Raw genomic sequence first — 22,560 nt, 5'->3', positions numbered from 1 at the left:
CTGTCATGCTTAGCTAGTGTGATAAAAACAGCACTTGAAATAATATTTGCTTCACTATTATTTGTGCGTGTGTGTGTGTGTGTGTGTGTGTAAGAGAGAGAGAGAGACAGAGAGGGAGAAAGTGAGAGAGGTAAGGAGAAAGGGAGGAAGGGAGGGAGAGAAAAAATGAAGCAAATTTTTTCTTCACAGGAAATGGAAGACTTTGTGCAGAGCTCTGGGGACAATGGTGTGGTGGTGTTTTCCCTGGGGTCAATGGTCGGTAACATAACAGAGGAGACAGCCAATGAGATTGCATCAGCACTGGCGCAAGTTCCACAAAAGGTGAGATAGTGTACCTCAATAGTGGTCTTCACTGAATGGGCCTTAAACGCTGCAGGTTTCTGATTGCACTAGTTTTCTGTTGAAAGATACGCTGTTACAAGAGCTCTAATTTATTTCAGCCAGTTTAACAAAATATATGCATGAAAAATGCTCAAAATAATATGGATCTTGGATTGTTTTAAATTGACAATAAAAACAACATTAATTTTGTCACAAGAAAAAAACCCAGAAGCCATACTGTGAAATTTTATGATGATAATATTGAAACCATCAAATTTCATCCAGTCTTTGCAAGAATTCTATAGCCTCTCAATACACTAAATATGTTTTAGAAAGGAGTTAAAATACACTTAACAAGTGACATTATACAATAACATTTAGCATGTAGAACAAAAAAAGGCTTGAAATGTCTGATATGGCTTAGTCTTTATTCCTCCAATTTTGAAACTGACCCATTAATTGTATACTTGAGGGGGTTATTCAGAGAAAGGAAAAGGAAGGTTCACCCCTCCTTCCAGGTATGCATTCAACCTTATTCATTAAGAGAAAGTAAATAAAACCAATATGCCCTACTGGATTAGGTCTTGCTTATATATGAAACCAGATCTGTGCAGTTCATGTGAAAGTAGACATAGTCTAGTTAAAAATAAATGTAGCATCATTTAAATTTGGATTCTTTTCAGCTGCCATGTGACTTATGAACTACATGCCAGCTCCATTTCCTACATTTAAAGATTTTCCTCTATTTACGATAGTAAGTTTAGATGTCAGTATCTTATATTTGTGATCAAAATTCAAGTTGCATTTTTCCTAGACATCACCACTAATAATTTGTCATCTAAAACTAGTTTCATGTAATTACTGAATAGAATTAATTGATTTATCATAAAAATCTGAGGAGAGTCTCCATGGGGACTGCTTGCTTAGGGGCCACCCAGGTTCCAATTTCAGCTGTCTCCTGTCATAACTTTTCACTTCTGTTTAGAAAAACATTGGAAAGAAAAAAATGATAATTTTTTTTCTAATGGTAAATAAACAAAGGCAGACCCGCCTTTCTAAGTACTCTGAACATATAGAGATTAAAAAGAGGACCCTTCTGGAAACAGAGTTCATCAAGAGTTGTCTGTCATGATCCAGTGAAGAGTGCTCTTTTATTGACTATAAGGACTTTAAGCTGATCTACCAGCAGTATGCAGCGCTCTTCATTGTAGTTGGAGTGAATGACACTGAGAATGAGATGGCTATTTTTGAATTCATCCACGATTTTGTGGAAGTTTAGATGAATATTTCAGCCGAGTGAGTGAACTCGATATAATGTTTAATCTGAATAATGTACACATCATTTTGGATGAGATGGTGCTAAATGGCTGCATTGTGGAAACCAATCCGGCAAGAATACTTGCCCCTCTACTAATCCTTGATAAGATGTCAGAAAGCTGAATAGAAGAGTCTGCCAGACAGCATTGGATTTATAGGAAATGTGACCACCATGGAATTCACCTCAACATATGTATCCCAAAAGAATCTGGAAGGCCACACATGGCAAAATGCAGTAACCTTTCAATTATTACACCAAACAAAATTGCATTTTAAAGTATGAGCAAAGAAATAGCTTCAACTAAGAGCCGTTTTATTTTCTAATTGTAAACATATTTTCCCTTATCTATTTTTTATTGCAAATCTAAGGAATCTTCTTAGCCACTGCTTCATTTTGCAAATTAAATTCAAGAATAACAGGATAGGAAGAATGTGTGGCAGTTATCAGACAAAAAATTTTAAGTTTATTGAAATATATAGGATGTTTTGAGTAAACCTGTCTTCTGAGTGTTTTTCTGTTAAAATGTCTTAGTAAGCTGGGCACAGGTGGCTCATGCTTGTAATCCTTGCTACTGATGTGGAGGAAATCTCAGGATTACAGTTCAAAGCTAGTCAGACAGAAAACTCCTTGGGACTCCTATGTCCAATTAACCACTAAAAAGCCAAAGTCAAATTATGGCTCAAGTGGTAGAGCACTAGCACCAAAACAAAAACAAAAACAAAACCCTCCCGAAATTTAGCAAGTGAAGGGGTGACATTGTCCAAAAAGAAATGTACTCATTACCTGACTTATGAAACTGCAATCTTTCTTACATCACCTTTCAATAACAATAAAAAAATTTTGGGGGGGGGGGGGTCCAGTCGTGGGGCTTGAACTCTGGGCCTTGGTGCTGTCCCTCAGCTCTTCAGCTCAAGGCTACCACTCTGCCACTTGAGCCACAGCGCCACTTCCAGCTTTTTTTTTTTCTGCTTATGTGGTGCTCAGGAATCGAACCCAGGGCCTCATGCATGCAAGGCAAGTGCTCTACCACTGAGCCAACTTCCCAGCCCAATAAAAATATTTTTGAAAATGGAAAAAAAATCTGAGGAATCTGTCATTAGCAAAGGTTGAACAAAAAGAACATTTGTTCATGTGCTGGTCATGAGGCAGTAGGTGCACCCTTAACATGCAGTACAGCAGTGTGAGTTGTGATGCGGGTGTGCCATGGAAAGGCCTGGTCAGCCACCACATGATTGCTTCTAAGAACCATTTGTCTGTCCAGATCAATGTGACCAGGTTGACAACCAGCATCTAGGGGAAGTTACATGGCCAGTTTAAAAGCTAGAGTTTCATGAGGCCTTCATAGTATGAATATTATGTTAGTATCATGTACTCACTCCATAATGCTGAACAGTATGCAACATAATATCACTTAATACAATACTCAGTATTCTGAGGAAAGAATACTGAATAGTTTGATGCTGTTTCTGGTCAAACAGGACAATACCTTTTCACAGAGCTTCTCTCCAGGGAGAAGGGTACACGTAAAATATTTGTTATAGCCGGGTACCGGTGGCTCACACCTGTAATCCTAACTACTCAGGAAGCTGAGATCTGAGGGTCGCCGTTCAAAGCCAGCCTGGGTAGGAAAGTCTGTGAAGCACTTATCTCCAATAAACCACCAGAAAACTGGAAGTAGCGTTGTAGCTCAAGTAGTAGAGCACTAGCCTTGAGCTGAAGAGCTGAGAGACAGCACTCAGGCCCACAGTTCAAGCACCACAACCGCCAAAAGAAAAAAAAAATTGTTATAAATAGACAGTTAAGAAGCAAATGAAATATGTTAAACTAAAATGAAATCTCATAGAATACGAGAGTACTACACTAATATCACTTTATAAATGTTAATAGATAAAAATTGGAAGAAGCTAGCTATTATAGTAAATATTTATGTGTAGATGTAAATCTTAATTATTTTAAATGCTATTGTGGACCAGATCTATGATTATAACTACATAAAAATTGTTAAAAAGGGTACATTTGTAATTCATCATATCATTTCTCTATGTTTTCTGAATAATTATGATGATATTCCATAATATTAAATATGAAAATGAGTATAGGAAATGTTGGTAGCCTTTCTCTCTAAGTCTTATAATAGTCCTCATTAATTAACCCTATTTGTTCTCTTTATCCATTCTATGAAAAGCATTTAATTGTGTGATCTCTAAACTATAAAACATCACATTTTAACATTTAAAAAGATAGTGTCTTTATTTGACAGATTCTTTGGAGATTTAATGGCAAAAAACCAGACACCTTAGGACCAAATACTCGGCTGTACAAGTGGCTTCCCCAGAATGACCTCCTCGGTAAGACTCTGAAAAACACATCCTAAAAGCATGAGCAATTGTAGAAGTAACTGATAAAAACACAACAGTTGTTAACTGATGGAAATTTATTAGTAAAAATTCATGAACGAAAGCCAACTTTTAGATTCATGCCCATTCTGAGAAAAATAGCCTTAACAGATGAAATTTTATCATACTCCTTTGTACACATTTTTTTTTACCAGTTTATCTTTTTTCAAATATATTTACCAAGGACAAAGAATTTTCTTTTTTTTAATTTATTGTGAAAATACTGCACAGAGTGGTTACAATTACATGGGCAAGATAATGAGTACATTTCTTATCAAGCATTGTAGACTCCTCCTTTGTTTCCCCTTCCCATCCCTTCCCATCCTCCCTCCACCCTCCCACCCAATCCTCCCCACCTCCCCCCATGAAAGTTGTAAAGTTCATTTTTGACATAACGACTTGTACATCTCATTGTTGCAATGGGTCTACCTGTATCCCTATTTAAATGATTTGTTTTTCCCCTTCCCCTCCACAAATTATACTGACATCAAATACAGTGAAAGCAGGGGTTATACTGTGGAGGAGGGACATACAAAGCAACAAAGAAATAATCTTATAAATGTGTTAGAAACAATCGCATGAAAGAAAAAAAAAAATTTGAATAGATATCTTAGGGTTCATTTCCCTAACATCAATTATCTGACCTTTTCTGCTTGACTCAGACATATACTAGATATTGCAAAAAAGGGAAACCATGGGACCTATGTTTCTTTGGGCCTGGCTTACTTCACTTAATATCATTTTTTCCAAGACTTTCCATTTCCTAACAAATGGGGCAATGTCATTCTTTCTGATGGAGGCATAGAATTCCATTGTGTATATACTCCACATTTTCTTAATCCGTTTATCTATTGAGGTGCATCTGGGCTGGTTCCATATCTTAGCTATGGTAAATAATGCTGCAATAAACATAGTCTTGCTGGTAGCTTTAGTGTGGTCTGGTTTGTGAACATTTGGGTAAATGCCCAAAAGTGGGATTCCAGGGTCATAGGGCAGCTCTATATGGAGTCTTTTGAGGAACCTCCATACTAATTTCCAAAGTGGTTGAACAAGTTTACACTTCCTCCAGCAATGCAGTAAGGTTCCCTTCTGTCCACATTCCCTCCAGCATTTGTCGTTATTAGAGTTCTTGATTATAGCCATTCTAACTGCAGTGAGGTGGTATCTCAATGTTGTTTTGATTTGCATTTCTTTTAAGGCTAGGGAGGTTGAGCATTTCTTCATGTGTCCATTGGCCATTCTTCTTTCCTCTTCAGAGAAGTTTTTCTTTAAATCTTTAGCCCACTTATTTATTGGGCAGTTGTTTCTTTGAAGATTTGTTGTTGGGGGATTTAATTTTTTGGGTTCCAGGTATATTTTAGATATGAGACCCTTGTCCATTGTATGGCTAGTGAAGATCTTCTCCCAGTTGGTGGGCTTTCTCTTGATCCTGCTAGCTATGTCCTTCTCCATGCAGAAGCTCTGCAATTTCATGCAATCCCATTTGTCCAACTTTCTTTGATTTGTTGTGTTTCTGAGTCTTTATTAAGAAAATTTCTGCCTGAGCCAACAAGACCTAGGGTTTCTCCTATTCTATCCTGTAATGTTTTCAGAGTGTCCGCTTTGACTCGGAGGTCTTTGACCCATTTGGAGTTTATTCTGGTACAGGGTGATATATAAGGATCTAGCTTTAGTTTTCTACAAGTAGTTAACCAATTTTGCCAGCACCATTTACTGAAGAGGCTGTCTTTCTTCCATTCTATTTTTTTAGCTCCCTTATCGAAGATTAGATGGCTATAGGTCTGTAGGTTCATTTCTGGGTTTTCAATTCTATTCCATTGGTCCTGAGGTCTGTTCTTGTGCTAGTACCAAGCTGTTTTGATTACAATGGCTTTGTAGTAGAGTTTGAAATTTGGTATTGATATTCCTCCAGCAGTGTTCTTTCTGTTGAGGATCGTTTTTGCTATTCAGGGTCTTTTATTGTTCCATATGAATTTTAGGATTGGCTCTTCTATTTCCTTGAAGAATGAAGTTGGAATTATGATAGGTATCGCATTGAATTTGTAGATAGCCTTGGGAAGTACTGTCATTTTCACTATGTTGATCTTTCCAATCCGGGATCATGGGAGTTTTTGTCACTTTCTAAGTTCTGTTTTGATTTCCTTTTTCAAGTTTTTAAAATTTTCATCATAGAGGTCCTTCACTTCTTTGGTTAAGTTAATTCCTAGGTATTTTATTTTTTGTGTGGCTATTACGAATGGACTTGCTTTCCTAATTTCAGCCACACTTTTCTCATTGTTGGCATACAGAAAATCCATTGATTTTTGAGGGTTAATTTTATACCTTGCTACTTTGCCAATGTTTTGAATCAGCTTGAGTAATCTGTGGGATACTTTAAATACAAGATCATGTCATCTGTAAAGAGGGAGAGTTTTACTTGTTCTTTCCCTATTTGGATCCCCTTTATGTTTGCATCTTATCTAGTTTGGAGATGCTGTGAGGAGGCCTTTCAGCAAACGGTAGCTTTTCCCTGAGGCACTAGCTTGTGAGATACTCACAGAGCCTAGCCTGGAGCCATTCTCAGGGTTTATGTTTACTGAATTTCAATTGATGGTCAAGGCTGCTGTAAGGAGGGGCAGCCTCTGTCTCTGTTTACCTAGTGAAGAAAGCCACTCCTGGGGCTAGAGGCCAGGGCTGGGTGGCTTTTACCTGGGTGGAGCTGAGTCTGGCAGGACAGCTTAGGTTCTTGTGACCTGCTAAATGACTCTAGTTTTCTTCCAAGGTCTGAGTTGGAGCTAGCAGCTCAGCCAGGCCTTTGTCAGTATCAAAGACGGACATCTCCGGTACTGGGGGGGGGGGGGGGGGGTTGGCCTTCCCTCCTCTGCTCCCTGAAAAGGAGTCTTGGTTCCTGGGTCGTCTCTGGTCTGTGAACTTCAGGATGAAGATGTCTGCTCCCTGTCGGTTCTTACTGGTGTTGAGTAGAATCAGCTCACCTGCCGGGTCGGGCTCCTTCATCCCAGATTCTCTGTGTTGCAGGTATGGCGGCTACAGCCGCCACCACAGCAGTCACAGCTGCCGCTGCAACAGTTGCAGCGGCAGCTGCTGTCAAGTGCTCAGATCTGTTTCCTTATCTGGATTTTCCTTCTCTGGCCTAACTCTCCGTACTGTGATTGCACACTTGCTGTGATTCTCTGGCTTAGGACTGTTCACTGGAACTCTAAAACTGCTTTCTATGGGAGAGCTTGTTTAGCCTCCAGCTTCTCCTCTGCCATCTTCCCGGAACTCCACAAAGAACTTTCTGTAATCCCCTGAGGTTATCCCTCTGTCCCTAATTCAATCATTATTTTATCCATCCTCCTAAAGTAGGGCAAGTTTTTGCAATGCCACTGAAACATACACAGTTGTCTTATTATGGCTGAGTTTGCATGTTATGTGGGAAAAAATTCATGTTGCTTAATATGAAGTCATGATACACTCTATTTCAAGCTTCACTCCTTCATTACATTAATGCACTATTTTTAAGCTTATGAGAGCAAGATCTAACGGGACCATTTTCTTTTTTACATTTTTTATTGTAAAAACACTGTCCAGAGGGGTTACAGTTACATGACCAAGGTAATGAGTACATTTCCTATCAAGAATTGTTACATCATCCTTTTTTTTCCCCCCGCTACCATCCCTTCCTTCCCACCTCCACAACTACACTCCCCCCTAAATACCCCCACCCCCAGCCCTGACCTAAATTGTAAAGTTCGTTTTTCAACATAATGTCTTGTACATCCCATTGTTATAATGGGACATGACCATATTCTTGCTTCAGAATTTGGTCTCTATTATCCATTAAGTGTATCCTATCTGTTCAACAGGATATGGTATATTGATTATCACATCTCAAGTCACACAAAACCTAAGGCACCTATCATAAGATTTTTCACTTACCTCTCAAGTGGATTAGGTGGTCCTTATGGGTGAGACATGAAGGCAATGTAAATATAACTTCATTGGTACAATAATTGTTATTTGGGAAACACTATACCTTTTACATGCTCATACATTTCTCATTTTCTGTAAGACTTTAATGAGCAATTTTATTGAAATGCCCCTAATCTTAGGCCATCCCAAAACAAAAGCTTTCATCACTCATGGTGGAGCTAACGGCATCTATGAGGCGATCCATCATGGGATTCCCATGGTGGGCATTCCTTTGTTTGGGGAACAATGTGATAACATTGCTCACATGGTGGCCAAAGGAGCAGCTGTTCAACTGGATATAAGAGCAATATCAAGCAAAGACTTGCTCAGAGCACTGGAATCAGTCATTAACAACCCTGTGTGAGTATAAACTTGATTATGTGTATGTGTGTATTTGTATGTAAGTCAGTCAGTCTCTTTGTTTATCTGGGCATTACACTCAGGGACTTGCTCATGATTAATAACCACTCTATTCGTTAGTCTGATTCTTGTTTTACCAAATTGTGATTATAGATAATTTCTCAATCCAGTCTGATCATGAAAGTTACCCTCAGTTAAGACTTGATTAATTCTAGAAAATTCATCAATAACCCATCATGTGTTTCACAAGTCATAATAATATTTTGTATGTTTGTATGCATGAGGTGTGTGTGTATGTGTGTGTGTGTGTGTGTATGTGTGTGTGTGTGTGTGTGTGTGTGTGTGTGTGTGTCTATGTTGCAACATTGTTATGCTATACAGGCCAGGATTGCCTCAAACTCATGATCATTATCTTTCAGCATTTGGAATGCTGAGATTCCACAGACCCAGTTTCATTTCCAACCATAAATTGTGTAGTTCCCCCAGTGATTTCAATGCAAAGGAATTATCAAAACCTTGAGAATAGTACAAAATTCTAAATCAGGCAAAGTGGACTGAAAGGAATCACTTAAGAATGACAATAGAAAATGCAAGGAAACATAGGTAATCAGTGAATTACAGGCACATGAATTCTTCCTCCACAAATAACACTAACTAATCCATTCAGTTGTAACTTTCTTTCCACCTAAGATCTCACTAGTTACTATTAATAAAATAAAAATTCAGTGTGTTTGAAAAGTAGAGCATGACGTTTAGATGGTTGAAATTTTACTCTTGTGAACCACATGAAAATATCTGTCATTTCAGTTTCTAGTTTTTGTTCTTTCTTCAAAAAATTCTAAATGGTTTATAATCTTAAACAGCAAGACAATAATTCAGTTTCACATACCTAGTATAAATGCTTCCTCAGATGTCTTTGTTAATGCCTAGATTCTATCACTGTTAACTAACTACAGGTGATTCATCCAAATAGGAAATGAGAATATTTTTTGAAACGTATGCAAATTCTTAGTTACCAAGGGACTATGATTATCTTATTCAGAACAATCATAAAATAAAAAAGAAATTACCTTCAGAAGCAAAAGTGAAATGTAACTTCATGATATCTAAAATATCTGGAGCAAAAATGACTTCTGTTCAAATTATTTCAATAAATATATTAATTTCATTTATACTATTATCAATTTCCTCTTATACTCAGTAATATTCTGTGGATAATGCTCCACTTTCACCATAACTGTAAAAATAATGCCATGTATTTCAATTGTATTGGATATATTAGTATAGCAGACACATTGTAAAGGCTGTGTTACTTTGATCATTTTGGGGGTACTGGGTCTGAACTGACCACTTAATATTCAGATACTGAGCTTTCTAAAGGGCATTGTATGACTTCAGCTATGACTCTGACTTAACTCTTTGCTAGTTATTTGAAGGTAAAGTCTAGAGAGTTTTCTACCATTTCCAGTTTTGAGCTGTGACTGTCAGGACCTCAGCCTCCTGGGGTAGACAAGTTACAGGCAGGAGCCATCGGCATCTAGTTCTGACTTCTATTTTCCTACAGATATTAGGCAACATAACATATAGTTTGTGAGCCATATTTTATCTTCCTTTATTTTGAAAGGCAGTATATTTTTATATTTTGAACAGATACAATGTTGATACTGAGAGATAAAGGAGATTTCTTAACTAGATAGAACATGCCAGATCTTAGGACTAACACACATTTCACTCGTGTTTTGATGCATTTCTTTCATTTTTTGCCTGCTGTATTACACAAACGTTCACCACTAGTCCTGGCTGAAGCTCACCCATATCAGTGAGTTTTTTTTAAATAATAGGGATACAAGTCACTTTACTTGCAATACTCTCCTTCTATAACACATTGGAATTTATACTTAATAATCATTCTCTACACATGCCCATTTTCAACGTACATACTGGAAAGAATCGTTTCAACATAAATCCCATGTACCTATAATGCCTCAAAGAAATTAGAGCATCCTCTTATTAGGTCTAACATCATAATACTAACAAGAAAAATAATAGCAATATTAGCAAATATCTTTGAGAGTCCATCTGAAAAGATGAATATTTAAAATCATTCTAAATATGAGTAGATTATTTCTCATAATTCAAGAATAACAGCAAACAAATAAAAACTGAGACCTTTCAAAAGAGCTTCATAAAAGGAAAAGGCAAGTCATAGAGTAATAGTGGAATAAGTAAGTGAAAGGGTCAAGAAATAAAAGGAAGGCAAGTTAATACCCAATGGCTGATGCCTGTGATTCTAGTTGTGATTCCAGAGGCTGAGATCTGAAAATTGTGGTTTGACATCAAGCCAGGCAGAAAAGTCCCTCAGATTCTGATCTCAACTTAACATTCAAAGAGCCAGAACTGGATCTGTGGCTCAAGTGGTAGAGTTCTTCCCCTGAGCAAAGAAAGCTCAAGGACAGTGTGAAGGCCCTGATTTCAAGCCTTAAGACCAGAACAAAAAAAAGGAGGCAAAGAACTTTTGTAGTTAAATAATAATTAACCCCAATAAATGATAAAGAGAGCCTTAAGGGGAAAAAACACTTCTTGATTCAATTGCCTATCTCTAAATTATGACACAATTCTAAACTTTGAACAACAGATGCATTAATAATTAAGCTTATATATTGCTGTTGGTTTTTTCAATGATTCTACTTTTGTCTCCAGAAACTCTTGAGTTAACAAAATTTTTCTCTTTTTTTTTAATTGTAAAAATACCATACAGAAGAGTTACAATTACATGGGCAAGATAATGAGGACATTTCTTATCAAGCCTTGCTGCCTCCTTCTATTTTTCCCCTTTCTACCCCTTTGCATCACTCCCCCCCACACATAACACCCCACCCCCCACCAAAGTTGTAAAATTAGTTTTTCAACATAACGACTTTAACCAGATTTTTCTAAATGGTTAAATCCAGGGTCATTAAGAAGCTCTTGCCTTTTACACTAACAGGTCTAAAAATACAGCAGAAGAAAAGCATTCTCTTTTCTCTCAAAATTTTTATAGAATCATCTGCAGAAAATATCAATATCTATATTTTCTACTTCATTTGATATACTTATATCAATTTGATTTACTTTTAGCTACAAAAAGAATGCTATGTGGTTGTCAACCATTCACCATGATCAGCCTATGAAGCCACTGGATCGAGCTGTCTTCTGGATTGAATTTGTCATGCGCCACAAAGGAGCCAAGCATCTGAGGCCACTTTCCCACAACCTCACCTGGTACCAGTACCACTCTCTGGATGTCATCGGATTCCTACTGGCCTGTGTGGCCACTGTTACCTTCCTTGTCTTAAAATGTTGCTTACTTGTTTACCAGAAGGTTTTTAAGATGGACAAGAAGAAAAAGAGGGAGTAGAGCTTTCAATACCTCAGGAAATGGACTAAAAGCCTGCTAAGGAAGAACTTCCTAGTGATTTTTATTACAATCAAGCTCGGAGGGATTCTCTTCCACATTGTACCTAAACTTATGCCTTTTGTATTTTCAAATGGATCTTACTCTTGATTAAAAATGAAGCAATGTACAATTCTAATGTCAGAGTTCCTCAAAAAGTTCCATGTCACTGATTTATGTAGATAATATAACTGAATCAACTGAGACCCATGGAAATTTGAGCCTGTTAGTTTGAGAGAAGCATACAATCCAAAGTTTTATGGGTATTTTCAGAAAAGGAATATTTTAATAAGACAAAATGAAATGAACTCTGTGTGTCTGTCCAAAGAAAAAGAGAGGGATAGGTTAAAAGAGGTAACATTTTATTCAGACTACTGAATATGGGAGAGAGTTGACAATAACTGAAGTAAATTTCTGCTAACTCAAAGCTAACTAAGAGTTTCTTTTTTTTTTTTTTTTGGGTCCGGTCGTGGGGCCTGAACTCTGGGCCTGGGCACTGTCCCTCAGCTCTTCAGCTCAAGGCTAGCGCTCTACCACTTGAGCCACAGCGCCACTTCCGGCTTTTTTTCTTTTTGCTTATGTGGTGCTGAGGAATTGAACCCAGGGCCTCGAGCATGCAAGGCATGCGCTCTACCACTGAGCCACCTTCCCAGCCCCTAACTAAGAGTTTCTAAACATAAAAAGTGAGTGAGAGGAAGTGAAGAAGGGAGGATGAAAAAGAACTACAATCTATGTGTAGATGGCCAACTACAAAAGAAGTGAAAAATTACTGGAAAAGGCCTGCTTTGGGTAGAAAATTTAGAAGGTGTGCATTATGTCATTGAGACATGATTATTGCTTTTGACATATGGACAGATTTTATGAATGTAATGAAAATTAGATATCGTTGAGACCATGGTTGCTGCAATCCCAGCAACACAAGAGGCTGAGATCTGAGGATCACAGTTCAAAGCCTGCCTTGGAAGGAAAGTCTAGGAGAGTGTTAACTCTATTAATCACCAAAAACCATAAATGGAACTGTGGCTAAAGTGAGTACTAAACTTGAGCAAAAACAATCCAGACCATGAGTCACTGAGTTCAAGGCCCATTAATGACATAAATAAATAAATAAGGGATCTGATGGGCATTGTGTTGAACATGTGCAATCCCTGTTCCTTGGGAAATGGAGACGGTATGGTGATGACTTGATTCGAGTAAAGGCAAAACTGTATATGCTCAAGTATTCCTGAACTGACCTAGCAAACATGAGACTCTCATTTTTATTTCTACTGCTATACAATAGGAGATATTATAAATGAAACTAATTATGAAAGTCACATTACATAATGAAATAGGTAATGACGGGTACTCTTTATTAATATTTAAATGTATAATCCGTCCATATTTTAAACATAGGATACAAACAAATGTATAAAATACAAAAATAATACATGTGTGCTTTTTATTATTTAAGTTTTTAACAGAAGAAAACTTTGCAGGTACATTTTTCTGCGCTAATAATGTAAGTTCTATATACACTATTCAAAGCAACTTCTAATCTACTTTAATTTTTTCATCAAATTATATACAGTAAGATTGCCTATTAACATTAGATATACAAAGGAATATTACTCTACCATAAGGAAAAATTAAACTATATCATTTTCAGGAAAATAAATTAAACTGGAGGGACTGGCACGGTAGCTCGTTGGTAGGGTGCTTGCCTTGCATGCATGAGCACCACATAAACAGGAAAAATGCCGAAGTGGCATGTGGCTCAAGTGGTAGAGCAATAACCTTGAGCTGAAGAGCTGAGAGACAGCACCCAGACCTAGAGTTCAAGCCCCATGGCCGACAAAATAAATAAATAAATAACTAAAACTGAAATCATCAGGTTTACTGCTATGAACCAAAATCAAAATGCTAAATACAGTATGGTCTTACTCATGTGTGGAGTGGACACATAAATGATGATGATGATAGTATTTAGCAAACAAGATGAAGGTAAATGCAGGACCTTTTAAGAGGGGATAGCAAAAGGAGGAAGAGAGAAAGGACAGACTACTGTGGAGCACAGAGGACAAAAGGACATTGAACACACACATCGATGACAATGTCATGATTAAATGAACCAAATGCTACTTGAGAAAGGAGACCTTGGAGGGGAGTGAGAATAGAATGGAAAAGGAAAATATGTTCCAAATGCACAATGTGTAGATGGAAATATCACAATCAAAACCTTCATATTACAAAGAATTGGTAACTCAAAAAATAAAATTGTAAAAAAGAGTACAACAGATGCTAACCAGGTTATAAGGGGAAAGAAAACATGATATAGGAACAATGCAAACCAGTACAGCTCCTATGGAAAGCAACATGGAAGATTTTCAAAAACTAGACATGGATCTAGTGAATGACAATATCACTGTTGGTCACATCTCTGAAGTAATGTAATTGCACACTCAGATGTTTAATGTGTCATTATTGATTAAAAGCCAAGTTATGAGGTCAATTTAGATGACCTTTGACTTTTCAATGAATGAGAAAAATAGAGAGATGTATCCATATAAGAACATATATACACATAGAAACCTATCAAAGAAAATGAATACAGATCTATACATGTATATATTTGAGTATATTACAGAAAAATGTCATATAATTTGCAAAACAACTGGGTAGAACCTGGAGATTAGAGCCTTAAACAGAGTAAGTCAGATCATGAAGGACAAAGGTCACAAGTTTCATCTCACATGCAGAGTACACAGAGAGTATATTTATATCTGTTTATCTATCTCTCTATGTATCTATACAGTGTTATTATATATAGTATTATATTTGTATATATAATACCATGTATAATGTGCATATATCCATAACTATATGTACCATTTTCTGTCTTTGTACATATATATATATATCACTGTTGTTTTTTTATTGTGAAAAAACTGTACAGAGGGGTTATAATTACATGGGCAAGATAATGAGTATATTTCTTATCAAGCATTGTTGCCCCTCCTTTGTTTCCCCTTCCCATGCCTTCCCATCCTCCCCCGATCCAATCCTCCTCCTCCCCCCACAAAAGTTGTAAAGCTCGTTTTCTACATAAAGACTTGTGTATCTCACTGTTGCAATGGGTCCACCTGTATCCCTATTTAAACTATTTGATTTTTCACTTCTCCTCCACAATTACACCGACATCAAGTACAGTGAAAGCAGGGTTATACTGTGAGGGATTGACATTCAAAGCAACAAAGAAATAATCTTATAAATGTGTTAGAAACAATCTCATGAAAGAAAAAAACATTTGAATACATATCTTAGGGTTCATTTCCCTAACATCAACTTATCTGATCTTTACTGACTCAGACATATACTAGTTTTTGCAGATATGGGAAACCATGGGACCTATGTTTCTTTGGGCCTGGCTTACTTCACTTAATATAATTTTTTCCAAGTCTTTCCATTTCCTAACAAATGGGGCGATGTCATTCTTTCTGATGGAGACATAGAATTCCATTGTGTATATATACCACATTTTCTTGATACATTCATCTAATGAGCGGCATCTGGGTTGGTTCCATATCTTAGCTGTGGTAAATAATGTTGCAATAAACATAGTCGTGCTGACAGCTTTAGTGTGGTCTTATTTTTGAACATTTGGGTAAATGCTCAAAAGTGGGATTGCTGGGTCATAGGGGCACTCTATATGGAGCCTTTTGAGGAATCTCCATACTGCTTTCCAATGTGGTTGAACAAGTTTACACTCCCACCAGCAAAGCAGTAAGATTCCCTTCTCTCCACATTCCCTCCAGCATCTGTTGTTATTAGAGTTCTTGATTATAGTCATTCTAACTGGGGTGAGGTAGTATCTAAATGTTGTTTTGATTTGCATTTCTTTTATGGCTAGAGAGATTGAGCATTTCTTAATGTGTCCATTGGCCATCCTTCTTTCCTCTTCAGAGAAGTTTCTCTTTAAGTCTTTAGCCCACTTATTTGTTGGGCAGTTGTTTTTTGAAGATTTGTTGTTGGTTGATTTAATTTTGAGTTCCAGGTATATTTTAGATATGAGACCCTTGTCGGTTGTATAACTAGTGAATATCTTCTCCCAATCGGTGGGCTTTCTATTGGTCTTGCAATCTATGTCCTTTGCCATGCAGAAGCTCTGTAATTTCATGAAATTTCATTTGTCCAACTTTTTTTGATTTGTTGTGTTTCTAAGTCTCTATTAAGAAAATTTCTGCCTGTGCCAAGGAGACCTAGGTTATCTCCAATTCCATCCTGTAATGATTTCAGAATGTCTGCTTTGACTCCGAGGTCTTTGATCCAGTTGTAGTTGATTCTGGTGCAGGGTGATATATATGGATATAGTTTTAGTTTTCCACAAGTGAATAACCAATTTTGCCAGCACCATTTACTGAAGAGGCTGTCTTTCTTCCATTGTATTTTTTTAGCTCCCTTATGAAGATGAGATGGCTATAGGTCTGTAGGTTCATTTCTGGGTTTTCAATTCTATTTCACTGGTCCTGAGGTCTGTTCTTGTGCCAGTTCCAAGCTGTTTTGCTTACTATGGCTTTGTAGCAGAGTTTGAAATTTGGTATTGATATTCCTCCAGAAGTGTTCTTTCTGTTGAGGATCGTTTTTGCTATTCGGGGTGTTTTATAGTTCCATATAAATTTTTGGATTGCCTCTTCTATTTCCTTGAAGAATGAGGTTGGAATATTGACAAGTATCACATTGAATTTGTAGATAGCCTTGGGAAGTATTGCCATTTTCACTATGTTGATCTTTCCAATCTGGGATCATGGGAGTTTTTGTCATTTTCTAAGTTCTGTTTTGATTTCCTTTTTCAAGTTTTTAAAATTTTCCTAATAGAGGTCCTTCACTTCTTTGGTTAAGTTAATTCCTAGGTATTTTATTTTTTGTGTGGCTATTACGAGTGGAGTTGCTTTCCTAATTTCAGCCACACTTTTCTCATTGTTGGCATACAGAAAATCCATTGATTTTTGAGGGTTAATTTTATACCTTGCTACTTTGCCAATGTTTTGAATCAGCTTGAGTAATCTGTGGGATACTTTAAATACAAGATCATGTCATCTGTAAAGAGGGAGAGTTTTACTTGTTCTTTCCCTATTTGGATCCCCTTTATGTTTGCATCTTGTCTTATTGCTGTAGCTAGGCATTCTAATACTAGATTGAAGTGTGTGGAGAGAGTGGACATCCTTGTCTTGTTGCTGAGTTAAGAGGAAATGGCTTTAGTTTTTCACCATTAAGTATAATGCTGGCTATCGGTTTGTCATATACACCCTTTATTGTATTGAGGAAGGTTCCATGGATTCCTAATTTTTTCTGAACCTTCATCATATAGGGGTGTTGGATCTTGTGAAATGCTTTTTCTGCATCTATTGATATAACCATGTGGTTCATATCCTTGCTCCTGTTGATGTGATAAATTATATTAATTGATTTGCATATATTTTACCGGCTTTGCATCCCTGAAATGAATCCTGTTTGATCATGGAGTATGATTTTTTTGGATGAATTGTTGAAGTTGATAGGCCAAAATTTTGTTGAGAAATTTTGCATCAATATTCATCAAAGAAATGGGTCTATAGTTCTCTCTTTGATGAGTCCTTGCCTGGTTTTGGGATGAGGGTTATGATGGCTTCATAGAATGAGTACTGTAGTGAACTTTCTCTTTCAATTTCATTGAAGCATTAGAGGAGTATTGGTGTGAGCTCTGCTTTGCAGGCCTCGTAGAATTCTGCTGTAAAACCATCTGGTCCTGGGCTTTTCTTAGATGGGAGGTCTCTTATTGCTGTTTCTATTTCAATGCTTGATATGGGCCTGTTAAGATGGTTTAACTCATCTTGGTTTAGTTTTGGCATGTCAATATTTGCTAGGAAAAGGTCCATTTCTGCCAAGTTCTCAACCTTATTACCATAAAATTTTGAGAAATATTCCTTTATAATATTCTGAATCTTGGTTGTTTCTGTGGTGACGTTTCCATTCTCATCCCTGAGTTTATTTATTTGGGTGTGTTCTCTTCTTTTCTCATAAGATTTGCTAAGGGTCTGTCAATTTTGTTAATTTATTCGAATAACCAACTCTTTGTTTTGTGGATTCTTTCTATGACTTTTTTGGATTCTAATTCATTTAATTCTGATTTAATTTTAATTATTTCTTTCCATCTACTGGATTGGGGTTTTTCTTCCTGCTCTTTTTCAGGGAGGCTCAGATGTCTCATTAAATTGTTGGTTGCAGATCTCTCCAATTCGTTGATGTAGGAACTCAGAGCTTATAAACTTGCCTCTGAGTATTGCCGTTGTTGTGTCTCAGAGGAGCTGGTAATTTGTGTTCATTTTTGTTGAATATAATGAACGTTTGAATTTCCTCTAATCTCTTCCATGAACCACTCGTGATTTAGCAGTGTGTTGTTCAGCCTCCATGTGTTACAGGACCTTCTTTGGTGGCTTTTGGTGTTGAGTTCTAATTTTATTCCCTTGTGGTCTGAGAGAATGCAAGGTATAACTTCAATGTTTCTGAATTTGGACAAGTTTGCTTTGTGGCCTAAAATGTGGTCTATTTTGGAAAATGTTCCATGTGCTGCTGAGAAAAACATGTATTCTGATGATGCTGAGTGAAAGATTCAGTAGATGTCTGTTAAATCTAGTTGATCTATGCAGTTGTTTAGATCTGCAGTTTCTCTGTTGAGTTTTTGCCAAGTTGATCTATCTAGTAGGGAAAGTGGTGTGTTAAAGTTCCCAATAATTAATGTCTTTGGATCTATGTAGGATTTGAGGGAAAATAGTGTTTCTTGGATAAATTTGGGTTCTCCGTTATTTGGTAAATAGATATTTAGAATTGTAATATCCTCCTGATGAAGAGATCCCTCAATTAATATGTAGTGACCTTCTTTACCTCTTCTCACTAATTTTAATTTGAAGTCTATTTTATCAGATATTAGGATTGCAACTTCGCCTGCTTATGGGGGCCGTTTGCTTCATAGATTTTGTTCCAGCCTTTCATATTGAAAATGTGATTGTTTTTATGGGCAAGATGTGACTCCTGAAGGCAGCAGATAGAAGGATCTTGCTTTTTAATCCATCTAGACAGTCTATGTTGATTAACTGGAGAGTTAAGTCCGTTAATGTTGAGAGATAGGATTGAGAGGTATTTGGGAGTTCCTGCCATTTTATCCATCTTTATTTCTTTATCCATTCCTTTATTTCTCTTTGAGTGTTCTCAAGCTGCTCACACAATTCCTGTATTCATCTTTGAATAGCTTCCTCACATTCATGATATTCCTGTGTTGACCTTTGACTTGCCTTCTCTCTCCCTATCACACTCACAGAGTCCTTTGCAGGTTTTCAATCTTTTCATTTACCATGTTTACCAATAGTGTTTGTAGAACTTTTTAGGAACTCTCCTCTGGATTATTCATTATCTGTTCTGTCCCCTGATTATCATGAGTGAGAGTTGAGGTACCCAGACTTGCCATTTTTCTTGTGTTTTTCCAGGTTGCTCTGCCCATTTGGGTTGAAAGTAACACCAGTTTTGTGCTAGAACACTATCTTAAGGCAAGCATCAACCAAAGTCTGTAGTTGCACAGTCAAAAGTCTGCAGATACAATCTAGTTAAACAGGTATGTCTATTCAACATCAAGCAACTATGTATAGAATCATAGTAGAGAGAGAGAAAAAAAGAGGAAACAGAGAGGAAAAAAGAGACAAAAAACAGAAAAAAAGTAAAAAGTAAAAAGTGAAACACTTAAAATTTTTGCAAATTTAAAAACGTACTATTCAGAGAAGAATGGGAATAGGATAAGTGAAGGGGAGGGATAGACATGAAAAACTTAAAAATGCTTAAAATATTATATAGATATAAAGAGGTTGTACTGCTCTTAAGGAATTTAAGTCTAAGAGGTTTTGAATTGAGTAATACATTTCTGGATTAAGTGTGTACACAATGGGGGATAAGTTCTAATAATCGACTCTGGGTATATCTGAGGATGAGCAGAACAGCAATTAAGTCACAAAAAGAATGAAAGAGAAGAAAAAGTGAAAAGAATGAGAAAGAAAGAACAAAATAGATGAAAAGGTCAGTAGAGCTAAACAAAAAAAAGAAAAATACAAAGAAAGAAAAAAGCACACACACATATACCCCTAAATAAAATTTATAAGAAGAAAAAAAAGTTAATAGAAAACAATTTTTAAGTTAAAAATTTAATAAAGTTAAAAACATTTTTATAAAAGGTACCAAAAAAGAGTTCTTTGATTTTTTGAGGGGATGGGAAGATCCTGTATCTTCCTTGTGTCTATAACCAGTCTCTTGTTGGAGTCTCTGGTCTGCTTGTGGTGTTTGATTTTCCTGTGGCTTGGTTGGTTTCTTAAGTCAGTTTGTTTGAGCAGGCAGAAAAATGCTCTGCTTTGCCCAGGATTTTGTGATCCTCCTTCCTGGCTATTTCAATTCCAGGGAGATCTGCTTTGAATATCACAAAAGAGGGAGATAGCTGCTTCCTCAAGTTTGGAGATGCTGTGATGAGGCTGTGATGAGTGTTCTGGGTAGAGTTGAGGTCTTTCAGCAAACAGCAGCTTTTCTCTGAGGGGCTAGCTTCTGAGACAATCACAGAGCCCAGCCTGGAGCCATTCTAAGGGCTTATGTTTACTGAATTTCAATTGATTGTCAAGGCTGCTGTAGGGAGGGGCAGCCTCTGGCTCTGTTTACCTAGTGAAAAAGCCACTCCTGGGGCTGCCAGAGCTTAGTAGGCCAGGGCTGGGTGACTTTTATCTGAGTGGAGTTGAGCCTTGCAGGTCAGGTTAGGTTTCTGTGACCTGTTAAATGACTCTTTTGTTTTCTTCGGAGGCCTGAGTAGGAGCTAGCTCCTCAGCCAGGCCTTTGTCAGTATCAAAGATGGAGATCTCCAGTAATGGTGGGTGTGGCAGAGGGAGAGGTGGTCTTCCCTCCTCTGCTCCCTGAGAAGGAGTGAGGATATCAGGGTTCAATTCATGCAGCAGTCTTGGTTCCTGGGTCGTCTCTGGTATGCAGTATGCAGGATGAACATGTCTGCTCCTTGTCAGTTCTTGCTGGTGTTGAGTAGATCCCGCTCACCTGCTGTATCTGGTGCCTTTGTCCCGGACTCACTGTGTTGCAGGTATGGCAGCTATGGCTGCCGCTGCCGCAGTCACATCGGCGGTAGTTGCAGCTGCGGCTACTGGCAAGTGCTCAGATCTGTCTCCTTGAACGGATTTTCCCTAACTCTCTGTACTGTGATGGCACAATTGGTGTGATTCTATGGCTTAGGACTGTTTACTGGAACACTAAAACTGCTTTCTATTCAAGAGCTGGTTTAGCTTCCAGCTTCTCCTATGCCATCTTCCCGAAACTCCACTCTTTTATCACTATGTATGCATATGTGTAGGTTTATATAATCAATATGCATGAGTATATATATATATATATGTACATATATATATATATATATATATATATATATATACAAAGTGATGTAACTGTTGGACTGTTTGTCAGAAAGGAGATTAAAATGAGAGAATGATTTAGTATAAACAATAACAAAATATACTGCCAATGTTTGAAGATGGAACATTGAACCCATTGAAAGCTTTTCCCATACAGGTGTAAGGAAGGAGTAGGACAAATGAAAATGTAATTAATAGAAGTTAATACAGGTTAATTTAATGAAAGTTCAGTACAGTACATGTGGATAATTGAAATTACATAGTGAAATAGTTTATATGCACTAATACAAATTCTTGAAATTACAGGTGCTTTCCCTCATTATACGAGATGAAAAGGGACAGAATGGATGAATGAAAAAAATAAAAGATAATCATGACCAGCTGTGGAGAGATTTAGTGAAATTTCTGGATTTCTGAGTAACCCTGAATAGAAAAGCACACAATGAAAATCTGCTAAGGGCTCCAGAATAGCAGGTAACAGGCTAGAAGCCAAATTTTCTTAATGTCTTATATTAGTCATACCTTTTCTTGAAACACTTATTTAATCACCAGAAATTACTTGGCTTTTGCCTTATGGAACTGATTCAGATTCCTTGCTTCAATTTTGCATTGATTTTGTCTTAAATCTCTCAAATTGCTTCTAACAATTCTGATTGACAAATGTTTCCAATTCTAACCTTATTTGACCTAGAATTGCTAGTTATTAATACTTTTTTAAATCTTAATCTCATTTATGCCAGGAACTCTGAGCCACTATCATTAGGACTCAGGAGTCTAAGCCTTTTCACAAAAACATTTTTTTTTTTACTTTGTGTAAGAAAATAGAGAAAGTAGAGATCTTCCAAAAGTGGTATTTAGAGCTCATGCCTTGGTTCTAGCTACTCAGAATACTGAGATCTGAGGATCATAGTTCAAAGCCCGGCCAGGCAGTAAATTCACTGAAATTCTAATCTCCTATTAAACACTCAAAAGCTGGAGGTGGTGCTTTGGCTTGAGTGGTAGAGTGCTAACCATGAGCAAACAAAGAAGAGAGAAAAACTTAGGGACAAATGTTCAGGCCGGAGTTGAAGTCCTTGAATGAAAGATGGATTCTAGACTTCCAAAGATAGTCAAGGAGTTTAATAAATAGTGCTTTGCCACATCAATTAATGATATATTTTCTGGTTCTGTGAAGTAGGTAAAACAAATATCCACCAAAGGTGGGGCCCAAACAAAGTCACCACTGCAGTGCAGGTTTGATGGAGGTAAACACTGAATAGAGCAGAATCTTTTCCACTGGGAGTGTTAAGCGAACAAAGCAAAGGAACAGGTATACATTTCCCT

The 22,560-nt window shown here is 37.1% G+C and overlaps 1 protein-coding gene and 1 pseudogene across 3 annotated transcripts in view; both read left to right on the top strand.

The window, feature by feature from the left end:
- Nucleotides 1-11,909, top strand: part of LOC122106621 (UDP-glucuronosyltransferase 2B17-like) — an 86,570-nt gene extending 74,661 nt beyond the window's left edge. For 2 of the 3 annotated variants that reach the window (XM_042678022.1, XM_042678019.1), the window contains exons 3-6: nt 190-321; nt 3,900-3,987; nt 8,127-8,346; nt 11,464-11,909. In XM_042678022.1, the coding sequence (XP_042533956.1) occupies nt 190-321; nt 3,900-3,987; nt 8,127-8,346; nt 11,464-11,743 (720 nt within the window). In that variant the 3' untranslated portion in view covers nt 11,744-11,909. The remainder of the gene's footprint in view (nt 1-189; nt 322-3,899; nt 3,988-8,126; nt 8,347-11,463) is intronic. The other variant, XM_042678018.1, reaches the window with a different exon arrangement.
- Nucleotides 1,328-1,878, top strand: LOC122106626 (annotated as a pseudogene).
- Nucleotides 11,910-22,560: the final 10,651 nt, after the last annotated feature.

This window comes from Dipodomys spectabilis, unplaced genomic scaffold (genome assembly GCF_019054845.1).
Source record: "Dipodomys spectabilis isolate Male_0828 unplaced genomic scaffold, ASM1905484v1 ptg000043l, whole genome shotgun sequence".
NCBI classification, from domain to species: domain Eukaryota; kingdom Metazoa; phylum Chordata; class Mammalia; order Rodentia; family Heteromyidae; genus Dipodomys; species Dipodomys spectabilis.
This window is presented reverse-complemented; position numbering and strand designations above follow the sequence as displayed.